The following is a 20759-nucleotide window of genomic DNA, read 5'->3' on the forward strand; positions in this document are numbered from 1 at the left end:
AGTTGTCTTGAACATTCGCATTTATATAAATTCAGACTTTCCTGAAGTTGCTTTCACCAACTTCTTTCCCTATCACATGTCTTAAGCACGATTTAAATTTTCATTGATTGTCATGTCAATGGATTTGGTTTTAGTATCGTAAATATTTGATTTTTAAATTCAATATGTATTGGAACTGGATGGTACCTATCGTTTGTGGTTTACATTTACTAAGTTAAATTTTATTCGATTTATTGTTTATTGAAAATTCATTGCTGTGCTAAACTACGATTTCTGTTAATTGGACAGGCTGTTTGATCAAACCTGTATTTTCTGTCCAAGTGATCAATAAATGTAGTACTTTCAACCCATATTCAATCAACTGATTCCACTCTTCAATCCTACGGAACCTACTGCACTGATTTATTATATGAGCACAATGAAATGTGTGTGCCAGTTTGTAATAACCACTTTACTGCTGAGATTATATTTTTCAAAATGTGCAAAATGTTTCGGGTCCAGTTTATTTTGATAATGTGATGCATACAGCCAAATATAACTCTTTATAAATCTGGCATTGGGTTTTAATTGCTTTTTTTCTGTTCTTCAGTAAAGTTTTCTTTTAAACTAAAAATTACTCATTCCATATCATGAGAGGTTGGAATTATGATTCACACAACATGCAATTAGCTACAGTCAGAGTCGCAAATGACAGCAGTCGAGTAATCCTTGTTCTGGGCTCTTACTTGACACATTCTCTGACAGTCAATGAGTGTTCAGCAGCATTCCGACTGTCCTGCCTTTAGTGACACAGCCAACACAGGATTTAAAACATGATCGCAGAGATTTCTGAAACTTGATTAAATTTGTTGTGTTGTCATAGCTGGTGTCATGATCGACAAAATCTACATAAGATTACGAGAATTTGTATGATACCAGCTTTTATCAAGCATGAAGCATGTGTATGTGCGTACTGCAACTGTCACTCGGAACCAGCAACACTGCAGTCCCTGTCCGTGCCTCTAATTGCTGAATAGCCAGTATTCATTCATCTGAATACAACCAGTGCACAAGAAATCAGGTCACACATATGGAACACAACAAGCCAGTCCTCATAATTTATTGCAAAAAATGGAAAGTACATGTAATGAGAAACGATACTGATGACAACACTTTCCACATGTGAAAATCTGTTCAGTGTGAGCCAGTCGATAGCAATGCCAACAAACCACCTGCTGCCCCAACTGAAAATACATAATTACTGTATACTATGTTAAGGAAAACCATTCACTGTTAACTATTGTGGAAGTCACATTATAAAAGCAAGTTGTTGAGTACTGACTGAGCCTTTCAGCCACAGAAAATTTCTGTTTCTTTTTGTGTAATATATCAGGACCGAAGTTTAAAACTCCCAACAAGTAATTACGTAATATAAAGTGGTATTAAACAGTGGTGACTATTCTATATATGTGTAATTAATTATTCAACAGTATCTTATTTCATGCAATAGACCAAAAACTATTGTTTTAATATAGGCATCAATTAAATGACTATTTTGTCTTATTTTCCATCTAAATTTTACAGTAATTAGTTGTTTTGCTGCACTTAAATGAGTTATTATCCAGGCCAATTAGAATTCAGTTATATGCAGACATTATCTCCAGAAGTACTCATTAAAGGCACTGTGGATTACATTGATTTAAATGTCTTATGATATCATATCATACACTGTCCCACAAAGTCCCTGTGTTCTATGTTGTGACCGAAAGATGAACTACACGGAAATGACTGCAAACAGGTGTTTTACATTCTTTCCATACTGCTGATTTATGAAAGGGCACATTCATTTTGTTGAATCATGTCATATAATTGTCCAACAGACTCCCCTCTAATTCAGGTTCATGAAACTCATTATTTCAACAATATTCTTGTACACACTTTTAGCATCCACCTGGCTTAACAATATTTACATATCGTGAGATTCAAAATTTCTTTTTTACTCATTTTAGGAATGAACCCTTAAATAATCCATCTTTTCATACATTGATCTATAAAAATATGTGTGTGTGTGTGAGTGTGTGTGTGTGAGAGAGAGAGAGAGTGAGAGAGAGAGAGAGAGAGAGAGAGAGAACTCTACATTATTATTCCCCTGATAACTTACACACATAATAAAAAAACAATTTAGAAAAAGGATACACTGCAGGTGTAAATGTTTTTAGTATATAGAAGCTGGAAAATATAACTAGCGCCAGAAATAGCGCATTGTTATAAAAAATGGAGAATGTTGTGGCTTCATAATCTGCAACTTCATTTTTCTTCCACAGAATTCTGGAAATAAGGATAAATGTATAGATGTCACATCATAAAGTAATCATATAATCTGAGAAAACAACCATCAACAATTTTATGTAAAACTGATTATAACAAACATAACATGAATATAAATGTTAATTATTGTTAGTATAATGTGAGTACTATATTTGGTCAACAATAAGATGATATTTTAAATAAATGTTTGCAGAGGCTCTTTGAAACACTTTTTTTTACACATTCTGACCAATCAAAATTACGAACTGTTTTACCAATATTTTGTATCATAAGAGCAGCAATGTGTTGATTATACAATGCAGATACGCAAGCAGAATTTTGTCGAAACATGCAGGAAGTTTGAGTTAGTGTTTTGCATTTTAACATACGCTCAACCCTCTTCATCATCATACACCAGCTGGATTTTGCTTTGCATTCCAATATGCATGCAGCTAGAAAAGTCTATCTCAGTCAGCTCATATTTTACCCAACATATGTTAAAGAAATGTTGCATTATTCTTTATAAAAGAATTCTTCTGTGTTCAATCAATTCAGAATTTATTCCACCTATCCTGACGATTATAAACTTTCATTATTTTTTTTTAAATAGTCTTCAGTTCACCAGATCTATGTACTGTATTTCTGTTTTTGGTTTCCGAATTGTACCATTGTTCTTTATAATGTGTTATCCCTTCTCACATATGTGTTACATTTAGATTTACAACCTCTTTCTTCTTTGTCGAAGTGTTTAATTTGTGTGCTATTTCTTGTCTGGCATAAATATCATGTTCCAATCTGCTTATATACTTGTCCCACAATATCCTATGTACTGATTTTACTATTGCTTCTGCTTTGTTTCCTTTCCAATGGTATTTCTCTTTAGCTTCTAAGTGTTCACTATACACTTTCCATTTGTTTGTGCCTTTTTCCTCTCTCTTCAACCCAATTTTTTTAAGAATCTTTTCTAACTGGTTCAATGTTTTCCACCTAGCAATTTACTTGCTATTAGTTTAATAGACTTAATACTAGACCACTCTTCACTTATGTCTTCACTAGTAGATTCGTTATTGATCAACCATGTGAGTGTTCAGATATAGATTTCTTAAGCTCTGTTATTGGAACAGATATACCTCAACTTTTGTTTAATTTTTTCATCTTTATTTTCTATTCATTGCTTTTATCATCTTGACCACACCTGGAATTTTGAGTTTACAAGGTATCATCTGTATTTATATTTCTATCACTATATACTCAAGTGTATTATTCTTGGAACTAACCTATGATTAATTACATAGTCTACTAGTTAATGATAAAATTGAAATATAACTGATAATTGAGTACACATTACACTGTGGATCCCTTCACATTTTCATTTTCATAGCTTGTGTACAATATATGTATATTATATTCATTAAAATTCTCTACCGGGACTTGTCAATTATATAACCTATGTTTTCTCTATTTACCTCGCAGTCTGTTTTTATGACGTAAACAGCTGAAATATCACCAAGTGCATTAAATATGGCACAAAAGGGAACATTAAGCTATCCTACAAGTCAACCTGCAGCCACTATCAATTCTCTGGCATTCCTGTCTTGCACACAGTTTCCACAGTGATCTATTTCTGTTAATTGCTGTTGATGCATATACTGCATGTAGATGAATAATCTGAACATTATGTTTATCGTAAATTTACATTTTGAAAAGTGACACTGTATTTTCAAAACTAAAATTATCATCAATTTGTGATTTAAAAATGTTACCTAATTCCGTCAAAACTAATTTTAATGTGATTGGAATGAAGAGAGAATTTATACTATGGCACATGTAGCTTGAAACTTATGCAATTACATATTGATGGTCGAATACTGGAATGTGAACCCCTGTGTAAGAAATCATCTGTGCAAATATGGTACCAGCTCAGTTGTCATTGTAGTGTTAAGTGAAAGAGTACACTAGGACATCAGCACAACATAATTTGTGTTTTATGTCTGACTTTCTGACGTTCCTTGCTACCATTAATTACAAAATTATGATGTGGCTGGCAAGTTTGTAATCAAACTTCTGTTAATACATTACAAGGTGTGCTCTAGTGCTTCAGTAATGTATGAAGTGTTCACATGAAATCAGGTGTATTAGTCCCTTTGACTTTGAATATTTGTTTATTAAACTTTCAGATCCAATGATGACAGCATTGCTCTGTTGAAACCAGTAATCAAAAATTTACAAGTGATCTTGGCGAACCAAGTTTTTATGTTATCACTGTTACAAAAGGGGACATTTTAAATCCGAGTGCAGAGCTCAACATGAAGCTTTCAGTGCAGAACAAGCAAATGTTTCTGCTACAGGTTGTAAAAATATTTGAACATAAGACACCATGCAATGATTGGTTTAACATTTAAGTCAACTCAATCGAATGACTCCTATGTTCAAACTGCAAACAACTCTATTGTTAAAGCATAAGGTGTTTAACCCCTTCAAGTGCGGTCTTTAGTTGAGGGAAAATGGCAACCACTCACTTAGGGAAACAAATTACACATTCCTTAGCAAAAGAAAATTGTTTTTTCTGTGGGACCTGTGGCAAAAGAGAGAAATCAAAAGTTATTTTTGGTAAGTGAATGGAAGTTTGCAATTCAGTTAGTTGAATTAAGGTGGAGAGTCAGTTTTATCAACTGTTTTATTAAACATCTAGATTACTACAAGCAAATCCTGCTCCTTTTAATTCCACAATAACCTGGCACTAGATTGTTTGACACTTCCATTTCAAAGGTCTGGAGAATATGACTAATTTAGATCCTGGTTTAAAAACAAAAATTTCCATTATGAATCATGACAGTATTCCAAAACTACAAGAAAATCATTGGACTTAAGATATAAACCTCCTTGTGAATGCATCCACGCAGATTTGCACCTCTAAAGTGCACTCTTTTACACAGATTTCAAGTGTGACTGCACTTCATACAAATTTGTGTATTTTCTTAAAAGTAAACGTGAAAATTCCTCTATATTTTTTGAATTTAAGAGACTGATTGAAAGAAACTGGAAACAAATCTCAGTTCTGAGGGTTACAAAGGGACCAAATTCATAAATAAGCAATTTAAAGATTCCAGCAAAATGGAATACCATATTTCACGGACTATAAGAAGCACCTTAATTTTTAAGCAATTTTTGTAAAAAATGACATTTTTACCATTTTTGTTATTAGAGTGTAAAACTGGACTAAAAAACTTTATAAAGCGAACTGAGATTTAAAATCCCAGAAAAATCATCATCCAGTTTTTACATTTCAGTCCTATTTGCATGTTTAGTCTTCCTCTTTTTTTTCCCACTTCTTCTTTACTAGCCTGCCAATCGTGAATGGTTTTTCCTATTGGTGGAGGGATGAAATTCTGTTCAGCTGCTCTATTTCCATGTTCTTCTGCATATATTATTACTTTCAATTTATAGCCCACATCATACGAACATCTTATTTTTTCCATTACAAAATTAGCTATTAACAAAAAATATTGTACTGTTACCAATAACATAAATCGCTATCAATTCAAGTTCACTTGCACTGTAGACTGCAACTATGCATCACAGGCTAGACAATCTTCTGGATCTGACAGCGAGGTGGGAGGGTGACACTGTTAGCAACTCAACTCATGTTCCTAGCATCAGTGCGCTGCTGCTGCCAGTTAATCCAATATTGCCAGACAAAGAGGTTTCCGGTGGAATGGAGTATATGGCCATTTCTAAGACTGATGGAAATTTTAAATTGAACACTGGACATTCTTGTATTAATTTTGGGTATAAGAGACACCTGAACTTTGGAGGTAGTTTTCCAAAGAAAAAAAGTTTGTCTTATAGTCCGTAAACTACAGTAATGCATGAGAAAAGTTCCTACACACCACAGCAAAATGGCCAAACTGAGCAAGAAGTGGAGCAGAGATGTTTGTATGGGCACATGACAATAAGGCCTTTGGTGCTCACACGAAAACAGATTGAGACGAGTGTTGGCAAAATACACAGAACAGAAAGGTGAAACAGCGCGGAAGACAAAGGTACCAAAAATTGGCAAACTATGTGCATAACTACACAGAAGCACAGAACGAAGTATTGTGTCAATATTAGAACATTAACTACTCAGGATGAAAGTGGCGTAAGGAGCTAAAACAATAAGCAGATGGACGCAGCTGGCTGACTGCAAGAGGAAAAAAGGAGGAGCCTGCGACTGTGCAACACACTAAAACCTCCAGCCTACAAGTTTAGGCCATAGTCCAGACATCATGAAACTTTAGAACCTTAGTCACACTCATGTCATCACCAGCTAAAATAGAGATCCCACCAATATTTGCTTCTGCCCTTGCATCACTCTATAAAATTTTAAAAAATATGGTGGATACAGAGGTGCATGCCACAAGCATCACAAAACGGGGGATCCTCTTGTTGGAGTAAAAAACTATGTGAGGGCAGTGCCCAGTTCTAAGACATGCGAGGGTCAGTTCATTCCGTCTGAGCAACTGGCAAGAGGAATGCCAATGCTGGATTGCTGACTTCTATTGATGATCACTGCCAGCCTTTCCTCATTCCACAACTGCATACACTTCCTGTGTAGTGCAGAAACAAGAGCGTGTAGGGGAATAAGACACTGTGCCATATCCTGTCCTCTACAGGCCTCCTTGGCGAATGAGACCTGCCTACCCTGCAACTGGAACAAGTACAGTTGGTCATATATCAGCTGCATCAACTCCTCTGCTGGGCACAGGTTCTGTAACAATCGTAACGCAATAAGGGAATCTGACATCCATGACAACATCAAGTTCATGATAGAGACAGAGACAGATGGTGCCTTGCCGTTCCTTGATGTCCCTGTCTGTCGCAAAGCAAATGGGTCTCAGCCACAGCATTTACCGGAAACCCACCCACACAGACCGATATCTGCACACTAACAGTTATCACCATCCGTCACAGAAACATTGTTTTCCTAGGACCTTAGTGCATTGAGCCGAAACCGTCTCAGATTCTGGAAACTTGCTGAAGGAGCTGAGCAACTTACGGAAAATATTCAAGGAAAATGGCTACGACAACTGCCAGATTTCGCAAGCTATCTGTCTGAAAATATGTAAGCAGAAAGACTCCGAGGAGGACTATTAAGAAGTTCACATTCTTGCCATTCTGTGGCTCAATAACAGGAAAAATAAGCCAGCTCCTACAGAGGCATGAAACTGATTCGGTCATCAGGGTTCCAGCAAAAATTTGACAACTCTTGAGGCCTATGAAAAACAACGTAGGCCTCAGAACGCCAGGAGTATATCAAATACCACGTGGGTGTGGACAGTTCTATATTGGACAGTGTGTGTGTACTATTGAACAGTGCTGTGTAGAACATGAGAGATGTTTTCGTCCACGGTACCTGGAGAAATCAGCAGGAGCAGAGCATGCGTTAAAAGCCTATCATCGTATTGCATTCGACAAGACATCTATTACCACACGGACTAACAGTCTTTTGCGATAGCATAATAAATGAAGTGATCAAAATAGAAATGTGTGACAACACCCTCAATAAAGACGGTGGCCTGCAGCTAAGCACAGCATGGGACCTGGCCGCCAGAAGGATGAAGCGGGCATGGTGGCAGCACAACACAAACATTACCATACATAGTGCCAGAGCGGATACCAGTGACGTCACAGAAGGAAGCAGAGTGGCTATATAAGGACGGCAGCAGCCACCAAAAGACAATCACCACTTGACAAGGGCCCGGGCGTACTATGTCGAAAGCTTGTGGATTTTAAAACACTTGACACAGCTGGAAGGCCAAGAAACTTATTAGATGAGAAACCGTTTACCCCAAATATGAAGCATCTTCTCCAATGCCATCAGGATTGCATGGAGCTGCACTGAGAAAGCAGTATACTTGTCAGGAATGTGAATCCTGGTGACATGGTCTGGAAGCACGACAGATCAGCCAAGGGAATTCCTTTGCTTGGAGCCATCAGTGTACACTGTGAAACTGATGCAAGTCTAAAATGTTAAAAAAAAAAACAGAGATTGAAATGTCATATCTGATCTTTCTTAAAACTAGTCAAGTCTAAAATAAATCTGGACCTCCGAAGAAGCCAAGGTGGAAGTCTGCTCCAACCGCGATGTAAAACAGGAAGACCGGCCACACCCATCTCTAGAAGGCAATCCTGTCCACGAATCCCATAGGGCCTCGTTGGGTTACGAAAAAGGCTTTCCAGTGGACACTGAGCAATGGTATGGTAGACAGGTGTGTATGACATGAAGTGTGTTTTATAGGGCTAGTGCACCATAAGAAACCATCGCCTGATGTGAAGTGGCGATTCACCAGCCTCGGCACAGAGACTTGGTATGGGGCTTGTATTGAAAGCCCCAGTGGCCAATCAAATCCCTCCATGGTGTACCACATCCAACATCTTTAAATAGGAGGGTCTCTCAGACCCATACACCGCATACCCATAATCAAGCTGAGATCACACAAATGCTCTGGAAAACTGGAGCAAGCAGGTACTTTCTGCTCCCGATGTACTGTGACCACAACATTTTAAAATGCTTAAGGACCTAAGCGATCATATAAGCTTAGAGTCACATACGAGATCCAGAAACTTCCACTATGCCTTTAAAAGGAAGGACAGTGTCCTCATCGTCACCTCAAGAAATTTTAAAATGAAATGGGAACGGTTAAAATAAACACACACAGACTTCTGTGGAAAAATTAAAACCCCTCTTCTGCGCCCATTCATCCACACTTTGAAGAGTTAGTTGCAATTTATGTGTTGTCACTGCGAGGCTTGAAGAACCAAAATATACAGAAGGCAGCCACAAACAAAGACCACTGGACAGGACTTTTCACTATGAACAAATTGCTATTAACAGCTACGGTAAAGACATTCACACTTAAGCCACTACCTTGAAGATCACCATTCTCCCACTCAAAACAATCAGACAGGACATCACTGACTCAGTACCTAAAATATAGTGATGAGATGAAGGACTGAATAAAAATGGGAAGGCAACCATGAAAATACCACTTGTGAAGCTGCTCTAATATAGGGTGCCTCCAAGTAGGATTGTAGGCCTTCTCAATGTTAGAAGTATACCTAAAAGGTGATGCTCGCATAGCAAAGCCTATTGTATAGCCACCTCCAGTAGGACGACATTATCAAAGGTGCAGCGATACTTCCTGAACCCACACTGGAAGTGAATATGGAGGTGCCTGGATTCTAAGCTCCAGACAAAGTGACAGCTGACCATCCACTCCAAGGTCTTTCCCACACAGCTAGTAAGAGCAACACAACACTAACTACTCTGGGATGTACACTCTCTCTCAGGTTTTAAGAGAGGAATTAAAATTGCTTCAAGCCACAAGTCAGGAAAGTGACCTGAAGTCCAAATGGCATTAAATAGTGGGGGGAGGGTATCTGTTTCACCTTGTGAGGTGCCACAGCATACTATAATGGATTCTGACATGATCAGCAGATATGCCAGCCATAGACAAAGCAGAATCCAGCTCCCACATGGAAAATGGGCAGTTGTAACTTCATCAGTGGTGGACCAGAAGTCCAAACTACACCTCTTGGCAACTGATCTATGGCACTGGAAACCTGGATCCTAACTGGCAGTTGGCACTAACTATGGCAAAATAGAACACCACAGGCTGGGCAATGTTCCGTGGATTGGTTTGGACAGTGCTGGTCCTTATTGCAGCAGCCATGGGCCACCTACCTCCTCTCCCAAGAATTCTGCTGATCGTCTTATATACAACAGAACTCTTGTGGAACAATTAGTGGTGTTCAGGAGCTGTTGCCATGACCTCTTCTTGCTCTCTCAAATAATTACGCAACACTTGCCACCCGAAAGACTGCAAGATTCTCTGTAGTTGGCTGACACTTGAACCTACACAGAGCCACATGCCTAGTCCTGATTGCCTCTTCTGTTGTCCCCTGGTCTATGGAATAGATGCTGCAGCAGTGTGGTGGATAATTTTGGTAAGATGGTCCACCCATGCCTCGACATTGGCACAATGTTCAAACTGAGCCAATTGGCAATAAAGTATCCAGTCTGCTGTACTGAGCACCCATCACAGTGGTTTCCTTTCAGGTCAAACTCCATCTGGCAAATGAATCCAGATCTGGATGTGATTACAAACAGGCAAGTTGTCAACCACTTCCCACTGGGAGCAAAGAGGAAGAGCAAAGTGAGAGTTCAATGGCAGAGAACGACCCAGTTGCTGTGCAGAAACATGAGCTCTGTCCCATATTTAGCAAGTATGCGCATGACATGAGAAGCCTCTCAATTGCTCTACTCCAGGGGCAAGTTATTTCAGAGCCCCAAAGCACACTGTGTGCATTAAGATCACCACAGAGGTGGAAGGAGCAGGGGAGCTGTGTATTAAGGTTGGTTAGGGCCTCTTCATCAAGCACAATGTGAAGCACTTTTAGAGGAGCGGCTGCCTGGATACAAGGTATCCAACTCCATCATGTCCTCCTCATCAGACAGACAGGAAAAAACGACATCTTACAGCACTCTGGACAGCTTTCACTGACGAGAGGGAAAGGGGACATTGAGATACACAGTTTTTTTGTACCTTCTGGATGCTCGCCGCAGGACTGTTATTTGTTTTTCCTGGTGTGGCTGTCTGGATTTCTTTGTCTTTATTCCTTTTTTTCCCTTGCATGTACAGGTGCTTGTGGTGGATACAGGCACAACAGACATCGTCTGTGTCTAAGCGCCTGCCTTGGAAACAGGTTTCTGCACCATGGAAGAATATGAGGTGGCAAAGACGGGGTTGCATTGCCTTATATCCTTTTTTTGGCTTCAGCATAGGGGACCCACTTGGTCACTTATTTCCTGTATTTTGCATTCCTCAGCAAAAACAGGGCAGTCTCAGATCCAGACTGGGTCGTTCTCAGAGCAGTTGATGCAGATCACTGGAAATGGACAGTCAGTCCCAACATCATGAGTGGCTTTCCCGCAATTCCCGTAAATCACTACACCTCGGCAACTCTTGGTTGTACGGCTAAAACACTGGCGTTTATTGCACTGCATAGGGTTTGGAATGTAAGGCCGAATATTAAGGCGAAGGAACACAACCATAATATGTTCAGGTCTTTATTGCTGGTACGCTTGAACAAGGGTTACAAAGTATCTGCAGGGGATGAAGGGCCTGGCCATAAGCTACAAAGTCAACTACTGGGCTGGTGATTGACCGATGCCAACTTAGCTGGTGACAAGAGGCACTAAGCAATACAGATGCCAGAGCTGAAATCAATTTACGGGGAAGTAAAAGCATATGGATCGAAATGGTATGTAGGTTAGAGCAGAGAAGGGGCCTTCCACGCCTCAGCCACTACAAGACTAACACCACATGCATGAGACCCATACCAATCTGGTTCCACAACAACTACACAGCAAACATTATGAGAGAATTAAGGTAGCAGATAGGTGTCCCCAGGACTCTGCATTTAGAGGGCGCAGGCCCTTCTACAGTTGTCTTACCCAGAACTGTCACAGGCAAAGTGACAGAAGGGAAAAGTGCGCATACATTTCAACAGAATAATAATCAAAAAAGAGAAAACAGGCTACAGCAGCAGCAGCAGCACCACCACCTACTATGAATTTTCGCTTTTCTACTATATTCTCCACTAGCCACTCGACAACTGCATCAATTCCATCTACGGCTTTTTTTTTTTTCATGGGATGTAGCAAAGAAGTTCCAATAGATTTTCACATTGTGAAATGACTGAAATTGAGGTACAGCATCAGTAATATATTTTTGTTTAAATTGTGGGGCAGGTAAATCTGACCAGATCAAAACTACCTTCACATTTTCAGGTATAGTTGACAGTACCTTGCTAATGTAATCAATTGCAGAACTTAAGTCATGGCTTTATCCAGAGCACTAAATGACTTATGGTGACAAACTTGCTTTACTAGGTTGCTGATCTTGCATCTTACTGGTATGTTGCCTACATTTTCTAACTCTCTCCCTATTTTTATCTCTTCTGCCTTCTAATAACAGTCCTTGTTTATGTTGACTCAACTATAGAAACTTTTGTTTCTGCTTCTGCTGGCCTTTTCGAGCCTCTTCCAGAAGCTGCTTCTTATATTTTTCACATTTTCCTTCACTCTTAACTTTTCCCTCCTCCTACTCTGTCTTTCTGCTGCTGCTAATGGCACCCACTTCTTCTGATCTTAAAATAATACAACTGTGACTCAGATTACACCACTCACGTTACACATTTAATTTTCTGTTTTAACAGTATTGGTTGAAGTTGGGAAATTTTTAATAGTGATAGTAGGTACACAATCACACTAAGAAGAAAACTACTGAACAAGATGAAGTTCTCTCTAATGTCTCTCTTGGTATAAAAGCTTAATTACATGAAAGTGACTCATGAAAGTGACTCATGAAAGTTCATGCTACTGTATTATATTGTTTACCTCAACATATAATTTACCTACTTCAGTTTTATACTCTCTGTCCAATACACCCTACAGTATGTAACAGTAATATAAATAATGATATGCTAATTCTTACCTACCAATTAGTTGAAATGTAGGTCCAAAATTTCCAATAACTTACATTCTCATCACACGAAAAACATAAGAAGGACTACAAATTACAGAGGGTAAACAATAACAGGCCACAGACCATTGTTGCAACAAAGTAAGAAGTCCAGCCTTTTCAAAAAATATATATAAAAAATATTAAATTTTAAACACTGTAAATGTGTCCTGCATGCGCGCTAAATAGCAATCAAGCCTTTTCATACGGTTACGAGAGCAGTTGTGTTATTTAACTCCAAGCTTATTCCATTCCATGATTTTCTGCTAACTGTAATTACATTCATCAGCTTAAAATACGTTACCGTTCATCCTTTTCTTTCTTGCTCATTTTCTTATCTTCGGCCAATTTCTTTGTCATTTCTCTGGTAACAGCTTCCTCACGTTTAACAGCAACCTGGACAAAGACGTTGTACACAAAAATCAAGATGAAAAGAGTACATAGTTTACAGAAAATAATGCTGTAACATATGTAACTGAATTACGTATCTTTCTGTTAACAAATGAAAGTCACTTAACACTAAGAAATACTAGGCATCATCCACCTCGGACAAAATAATTACTTGAATAGTATTTGACATGTAGGCAACAATTTATGAACAGCTCATCCACACCTGATGTATCAATAGCAACAAAATTCAAATACAAAACTAGGTTTATTATGAATTATCACCCTGTAAGTGAAAAAAACCTCATTGCTCCAGATTTAAATTATACAAATAGCAATCTATCATTCATTGGTAAGGTACCACAAAACTTTAGTTTGTTTACACGAACATTGCTTATACAACTTTTGAGTAGCCTAAATTTGATTATAGACAGAGTGTAAATGCATCATGCAAAACGAGTAACAGGGGCCATATGATAATGTTTCATAAACATGCACAGGAAACCATTCATAAACAGTGCAACGCAAGCCCTGTATCTCAAGAAACTAACGATATGACAAGAACCAGATTTCAGATTATACAATAACCTGTGCTCTTCAGTCCTTTACACATTGAACTGGCAAAGGTAGTGAAGACAAAAATTTGGCAATTACAGCTTACACAGAGACAGTCAATCATTTCAGCATGGATTTGCACTCTGCAGCACAGTGCACAGACTTTAAACTTTCTGACAGATTATAACTGCTGCTGACTGGGACTGAAACTGAGACCTAGCTCAGCTGTTTTATCAGAGGAGCCGAGAAACAGATGAAATTCTAAAATTATACAACACCGCAGTAACTGATGGACTCCCTGGACGATTCTACACAGATTTGTGACTGTTAGCTCCTCTTAATTATAACATACCAAATATCCCTGAAAAAATAAACTGTGCCTGAAAGCATTGGTTATAAATGTCTACATGAAGGATAGCAGAACTGATCCACAAAACAATAATCCACTATCTTTGATATGTGTTTCAGAATCTTCAAATTTATAGAAATACCTGAGTAACAATTTATGGGGTTAAGAAATGGGATAATCACATAGGTTCACTAATAGTTATGGCAGATGGTAAACTTCTGTTCGCTGGTAGGATACTCGGCAACGGGGATACCGCACTAAACGCGCTCTTAACTCTAAAGACTACTGATGAGTTGCGTGTGCCCTATGGCAAATAGGATTAACAGGATATTGTACTTGGACAAAACGTGTCGCAACGGTTATCAGAGCCACAAATTACACATTGTTATCATGAGTCGTATGAGAGACAGCGTCGGTGACAAAGATCATGCGAATATAATAAGTTTTCGCCCCCAAAAGCTACCATCACTCCCGTACCCAAACTAGACAAATGTTTGACATTTTTTTTACAAGAACTTACCTTATGCTTCAAAACAAACTTCGTATTTTTATACGCCAGTGCAACAAGGTATGTGCTCAAGAGCGTAACAATTACGAACGATAGTAAAGATGAGTAGACATCTATCATGTGGATCCTCCAAAAGAGCCCTGGAATCATACATTGCAATGTTGTGAATGAAAAAATTACTTCGCTATATCTTCTTCAGACCTACGAAATATACTCACATATGGGGATAGCAGAAACTATAAAAGCATTTCCATAAAACAATGCGGAGGATTTGGTAGACACATTTCTACTGAAATCTTGTAGCAACAGTTCCTCTTCCTTCGTAAACGCTTTAGCTTGTTTGCCGCCCTTCATAGTTACTAAACAAGCTCCACCAGCTATAACACAACCTTGTGACCAACAGACGACACACTTCAAGCACGCCAACACACTACATGAGCTTACACGTCATTCGACGGTGGTAGCAAAGTTACTGCATCACCGCATGTTGGCAGAGTTCATTGATCGCAGGCGAAAATACAACACCATCAACGTGGTGTTCGTTAACATTCTCAATTTTTGGCTTACTACACCATACAGCCGTCACATTGCACGAAAAAAATTCAAATTATTAAAGTTATTGATTGATAGTAGGCCTATTGTCTGAGCATAAAGCTGTGCTTTTCGCAAGTAACACTAAGATGCGTAATGCAAATTGTCAACACATCGAAAATAAACACACAGCAAATATAAAGAAAAAAAGGTAACATGGAGAGAATATAAAATAGAAAAGTAGTCTCATGCCGCGACAATATGAATTCTTAATTTAAATTTTTAGACCACTTTCTGAAATAAATATGTAAACATTTTTCATATTTATCGTCAGAAGAACCGGAATATTTAAAGAATGACGCATTTTCACCCACGTACTTCCAGCATTAGAAAAACAAATGGTTATCACCTCCTGTTCCTTGTACACCGCGGTCACAAGTATCAATTGCATTTAAGTTCAAATGGGAAACTGCCATGGCCGGGTTCACACACGAAACAGAGGTGTCAACACAGGCAGTGGCAGAACGCAGGAAAAAGTGGTGTCGTCCCACAGCAACTGAAAATGGCAAAAGTAATAACCCTATATGAAGAAGGGGATCAGCAATGTATGGCTAACTATAGGCCCATGTCACTACTGTCAGGGTTTCCGAAAATTATTGAACAAAAGGTTCTCAGAACTAAATGCGTTCTTCAACAAGACTAATATTAGTTCTGGTTGTCAAAATGGCTTCAGACAACAGTGGTCAACTGAAGCAACCAACTTCAACCTGCTTTATTTATTTACACGTCAAGTTCTGTAGAACCAAATTGAGGAGCAAATTTCCAAGGTCATGGAAAGTGTCAGTACATGGAATAACAACATAAAAGTAATAAAAGATTAAAATAAAATGTTTATGAAACAGAAAAAAGTCAATCTGTAAGTTAAGTAAATACAATCAACAATCAACAAGAAGAGAAATTTGTTAACATCGAGTATAGATTTAAATGTCAGGAAGTCGTTCCTGAAAGTATTTGTATGGAGTGTGGCCATGTATGGAAGTGAAACATGGACAATAAATAGTTTGGACAAGAAGAGAATAGAACCTTTCGAAATGTGGTGCTACAGAAGAATGCTGAAGATTAGATGGGTAGATCACGTAACAAATGAGGAGGTATTGAATCGGACTGGAGAGAAGAAAAGTTTGTGGCACAGCTTGAATAGGAGAAGGGATCGGTTGGTAGGACATGACCTGAGGCATCAAGGGATCACAAATTTAGCATTGGAGGGCAGTGTGGAAGGTAAAAATCATAGAGGGAGACCAAGATACGTATACACTAAGCAGATTCAGAAGGATGTAGGTTGCAGTAGGCACTGGGAGATGAAGGAGCTTGCACAGCATAGATCAGCATGGAGAGCTGCATCAAACCAGTCTCAGGACTGAAGACTGCAACAACAACAACAACAATCAACAATACAAGAAAAAATGGTTTAATTTTTCAAGGAACTCCTCGACAGAATAGGAGTGATGCATGAAGAAACTCTTCAGTTTGGATTTGAAACCACATGAATTACTGCTAATATTTTTTTAATTCTCATGGCAGCTTATTGAAAATGGATGCGGCAGTATACTGCACACCTTTCTGAACAAGAGTTAAGGAAGTCTGGTCCAAAAGGTAAAACTATAGTATAGCAGAAAGAAGAAGCGTGTCATGCACACCCTAGCAAAACAAACTGAGAATGTGAATGGTTCCGTTGCAACAGAATTTAAAGTATGGCACGATTCCATAGTTAAGCAAGATGTAGCACATATTAACTGAGTAATAGATGGCAACAGCTCATCTGTTACATCAGAAAACAATGTGTCTTGTCCCAGTGATATTTTTGTGTGGTAATCTGCGCCAAAGATCGAGCTGTAACGTAATGTTCCAGCAAACAACACTGCCATATGTGAAGTGGGGAATACTCCTCTTATGGCAAATGTTGTTGTACAGGAAAGCGTTATTCTGTTTAGACAGTTTGGTGTGCTTACACCCAATAAGAAATCAGCCCATTCGATGGCATCCATCTAATACTTTGGTGGGATCCGCCTCACCAATGGAGCGAGACGCACAAAATAAAATTTGTTAGTGGAGACACACAGGGTGACGCTGCTCTCTGGGCGACTGAGGCCGCAGATACCTGTAGAAGTTACAAGTTTGAACGGTCCTTCTTGGCCAAGTATTCTACACAGCACGTTCAAGAGCGAGTAAGAGAAGTAATATTTGACCCAGAACTATGGAATGAGTGTTATTTTGAAAAGTGTTTTAAGAAGACCAAGTACTGCGCTAAGGCAATCATGAATCGTGATGTGCTGCGTATTTTTAAATCAAATTTCCCCTCTCCATACGAGATAAACTTATCAGTTCACCACAAAAAGACCTGGATGAGTTTTCGTTAGTCATTGGTAAAATTAATTTGATTTAAGTGCAGCACAACAATTTCGATTGTGTGATTTCAACAATCAGTGTTCTCACTGCTCAGAGAACTGCTGCCTCCAGAATGAGCGGCGCCGATTAAAGAACAGTTTGCAATCCTATAGACACTGTACATAGCGTGAGAGACATGAGGAGTATTACGTCAACCTTGATTTCCATGATAAGTACGATGGCAACCAAAGGTATAACAACCAAACTGATGGTGACAGAAACATCACTTGGAAAGACAAGAAAACTGGCCCCAAAGCCATACCAAAAAACCAAACTAGTGAGACCAGAAGGAGACCTTCTGATAGCATCAGTGCAAACCATAGGGGCATGTAACATTGTGCTCATCTTATCAGATTAAATGATGGAGAATGTGTGTCTGAAGAAGCGTGACAGGAGCACAACGAATGCAACAAGCATGTGGAATGCTATGTTTGTCCTGCCATTAGGATGACAGTAAATAAATTACCTGTGATGATAATTCTAGGTAATGGTGCACATCCCTGCTAGTCTGTTCAGACGAATTAGTGAGCTAAGCCAATTTCTGGTAATCCCTGTAAATGGGTGTGAGTTTGTGGGAGCTGTGAGCCCAAAATCCAAATATGTAAAGGTCCAGACCTTGTTGCAGTTCAGATTAGGGGAAATGAAGTGCATACACTCATTCTCCAACATTGAGAGGCTGCTGGACGCTTTGTAGGCAGTGACTCTTTAAACGAGAGGAAGCAATGATCGAACACAATGCTGGCAAGCTGCAGGCGTGAGTAGGTATTCACAACATCGCCTTAGATTTAGTCACTACAGCTATGGGCCATGGAAAAAATTGTTGGTGACTAAATATGAGATTTCTCACATATTCTGACCTGCAATCTGATCTCAATCAGTGAGCAGTTTCAGTCACTCATCAAAAAGTACAAGAATTCGATTCTCTCCATGCCCAGCAAAAAACTGAATGGCTCTAAGCACTGTGGGACTTGACATCTGAGGTCATCAGTCCCGTAAACTTAGAACTACTTAACCTAACTAACCTAAGGAAATCACACACATCCATGCCTGAGGCACGATTCGAACCTGGGACCGTTGCAGCAGCGCGGTTCCCGACGGAAGCGCCTAGAATCGCTTGGCCACCCAGCAACAAACTGACTTGGACGAGTTATTAAAAATTGATGACACCTTATTCAAAAAACCGCCTGGAGTTATCTCTGGATTGAGTGTGTACCTGATGTTTGTACTCATTGTTGTGCGCTCTTAGCTGTGTCGAAACCAGGTGTCAATGTGCACATAGCACTCAATGCAAAGGTGATAAACGGGATACTGGTTCCAGTATAACCAAACAGGAAAAAATGAAAGAAAAGACTCAAGACTGCCGCTCTAATCTCTCTGATTTTTATCCTCATGGTCTCTTCGCGAGATATTCGTAGGAGGGAGCAATATACTGCTTGACTCTTCGGTGAAGGTATGTTATTGAAACTTTAACAAAAGCCCGTACCAAGCTTCTGAGCATCTCTCTTGCAAAGTCTTCCACTGGAGTTTATCTATCATCTCCATAACGCTTTCGCGATTACTAAATGATCCTGTAACGAAGTGCGCTGCTCTCCGTTGGATCTTCTCTATCTCTTCTATCAACCCTATCTGGTACGGATCCCACACTGCTGAGCAGTATTCAAGCAGTGGGCGAACAAGCGTACTGTAACCTACTTCCTTTGTTTTTGGATTGCATTTCCTTAGGATTCTTCCAATGAATCTCAGTCTGGCATCTGCTTTACCGATGATCAACTTTATATGATCATTCCATTTTAAATCACTCCTAATGCGTACTCCCAGATAATTTATGGAAATAACTGTTTCCAGTTGCTGACCTGCTATTTTGTAGCTAAATGATAAGGGATCTATCTTTCTATGTATTCGCAGCACATTACACTTGTTTACATTGAGATTCAATTGCCATTCCCTGCACCATGTGTCAATTCGCTGCAGATCCTCCTGCATTTCAGTACAATTTTTCATTGTTGCAACCTCTCAATACACCCACAGCATCATCTGCAAAAAGCCTCAGTGAACTTCCGATGTCATCCACCAGGTCATTTATGTACGAGTATATTGTGAATAGCAACAGTCCTATGACACTCCCCTGCGGCACACCTGAAATCACTCTTACTTCGTAAGACTTCTCTCCATTGAGAATGACATGCTGCGTTCTGTTGTCTAGGAACTCCTCAATCCAATCACACAATTGGTCTGATAGTCCGTATGCTCTTAATTTGTTCATTAAACGACTGTGGGGAACTGTGTCAAACGCCTTGCGGAAGTCAAGAAACACGGCTTCTACCTGTGAACCCATGTCTATGGCCCTCTGAGTCTCGTGGACGAATAGCGCGAACTGGGATTCACACGTCCGTCTTTTTCGAAACCCATGCTGATTCCTACAGAGTAGATTTCTAGTCTACAGAAAAGTCATTATACTCGAACATAGTACGTGTTCCAAAATTCTACAACTGATCGACGTTAGAGATATAGGTCTATAGTTCTGCACAACTGTTCGACGTCCCTTTTTGAAAACGGGGATAACCTGTGCCCTTTTCCAATCCTTTGGAACGCTTCGCTCTTCTAGAGACCTACGGTACACCGCTGCAAGAAGGGGGCAAGTTCCTTTGCGTACTCTGTGTAAAATCGAACTGGTATCCCATCAGGACCAGCGGCCTTTCCTCTTTTGAGCGATTTTGTTTCTCTATCGCTCTGTCGTCTATTTCGATATCTACCATTTTGTCATCTGTGCGACAATCTACAGAAGGAACTAAAGTGCAGTCTTCCTCTGTGAAACAGCGTTGGAAGAAGACATTTAGTATTTCGGCCTTTAGTCTGTCATCCTCTGTTTCAGTACCATTTTGGTCACAGAGTGTCTGGACATTTTGTTTTGATCCACCTACCGCTTTGACATAGGACCAAAATTTCTTAGGATTTTCTGCCAAGTCAGTACATAGAACTTTACTTTCGAATTCATTGAACGCTTCTCGCATAGCCCTCCACACACTACATTTCGCTTCGCATAATTTTCGTTTGTCTGCAAGGCTTTGGCTATGTTTATTTTTGCTGTGAAGTTCCCTTTGCTTCTGCAGCAGTTTTCTAACTCGGTTGT

General features: G+C 39.3%; 1 protein-coding gene across 1 annotated transcript; it reads right to left on the reverse strand.

The window, feature by feature from the left end:
• Positions 1–1085: 1085 nt before the first annotated feature.
• Positions 1086–15123, reverse strand: LOC126354887 (translocon-associated protein subunit gamma). Its single transcript, XM_050004932.1, has 5 exons — positions 14872–15123; positions 14666–14793; positions 13159–13250; positions 2176–2307; positions 1086–1240 (listed from the first exon to the last, which is right to left on the reverse strand). Exons 1-5 carry the CDS (start codon positions 15005–15007, stop codon positions 1174–1176), a joined length of 555 nt encoding a protein of 184 aa, XP_049860889.1. The 5' UTR covers positions 15008–15123; the 3' UTR covers positions 1086–1173.
• Positions 15124–20759: the final 5636 nt, after the last annotated feature.

This window comes from Schistocerca gregaria, chromosome 3 (genome assembly GCF_023897955.1).
Source record: "Schistocerca gregaria isolate iqSchGreg1 chromosome 3, iqSchGreg1.2, whole genome shotgun sequence".
NCBI classification, from domain to species: domain Eukaryota; kingdom Metazoa; phylum Arthropoda; class Insecta; order Orthoptera; family Acrididae; genus Schistocerca; species Schistocerca gregaria.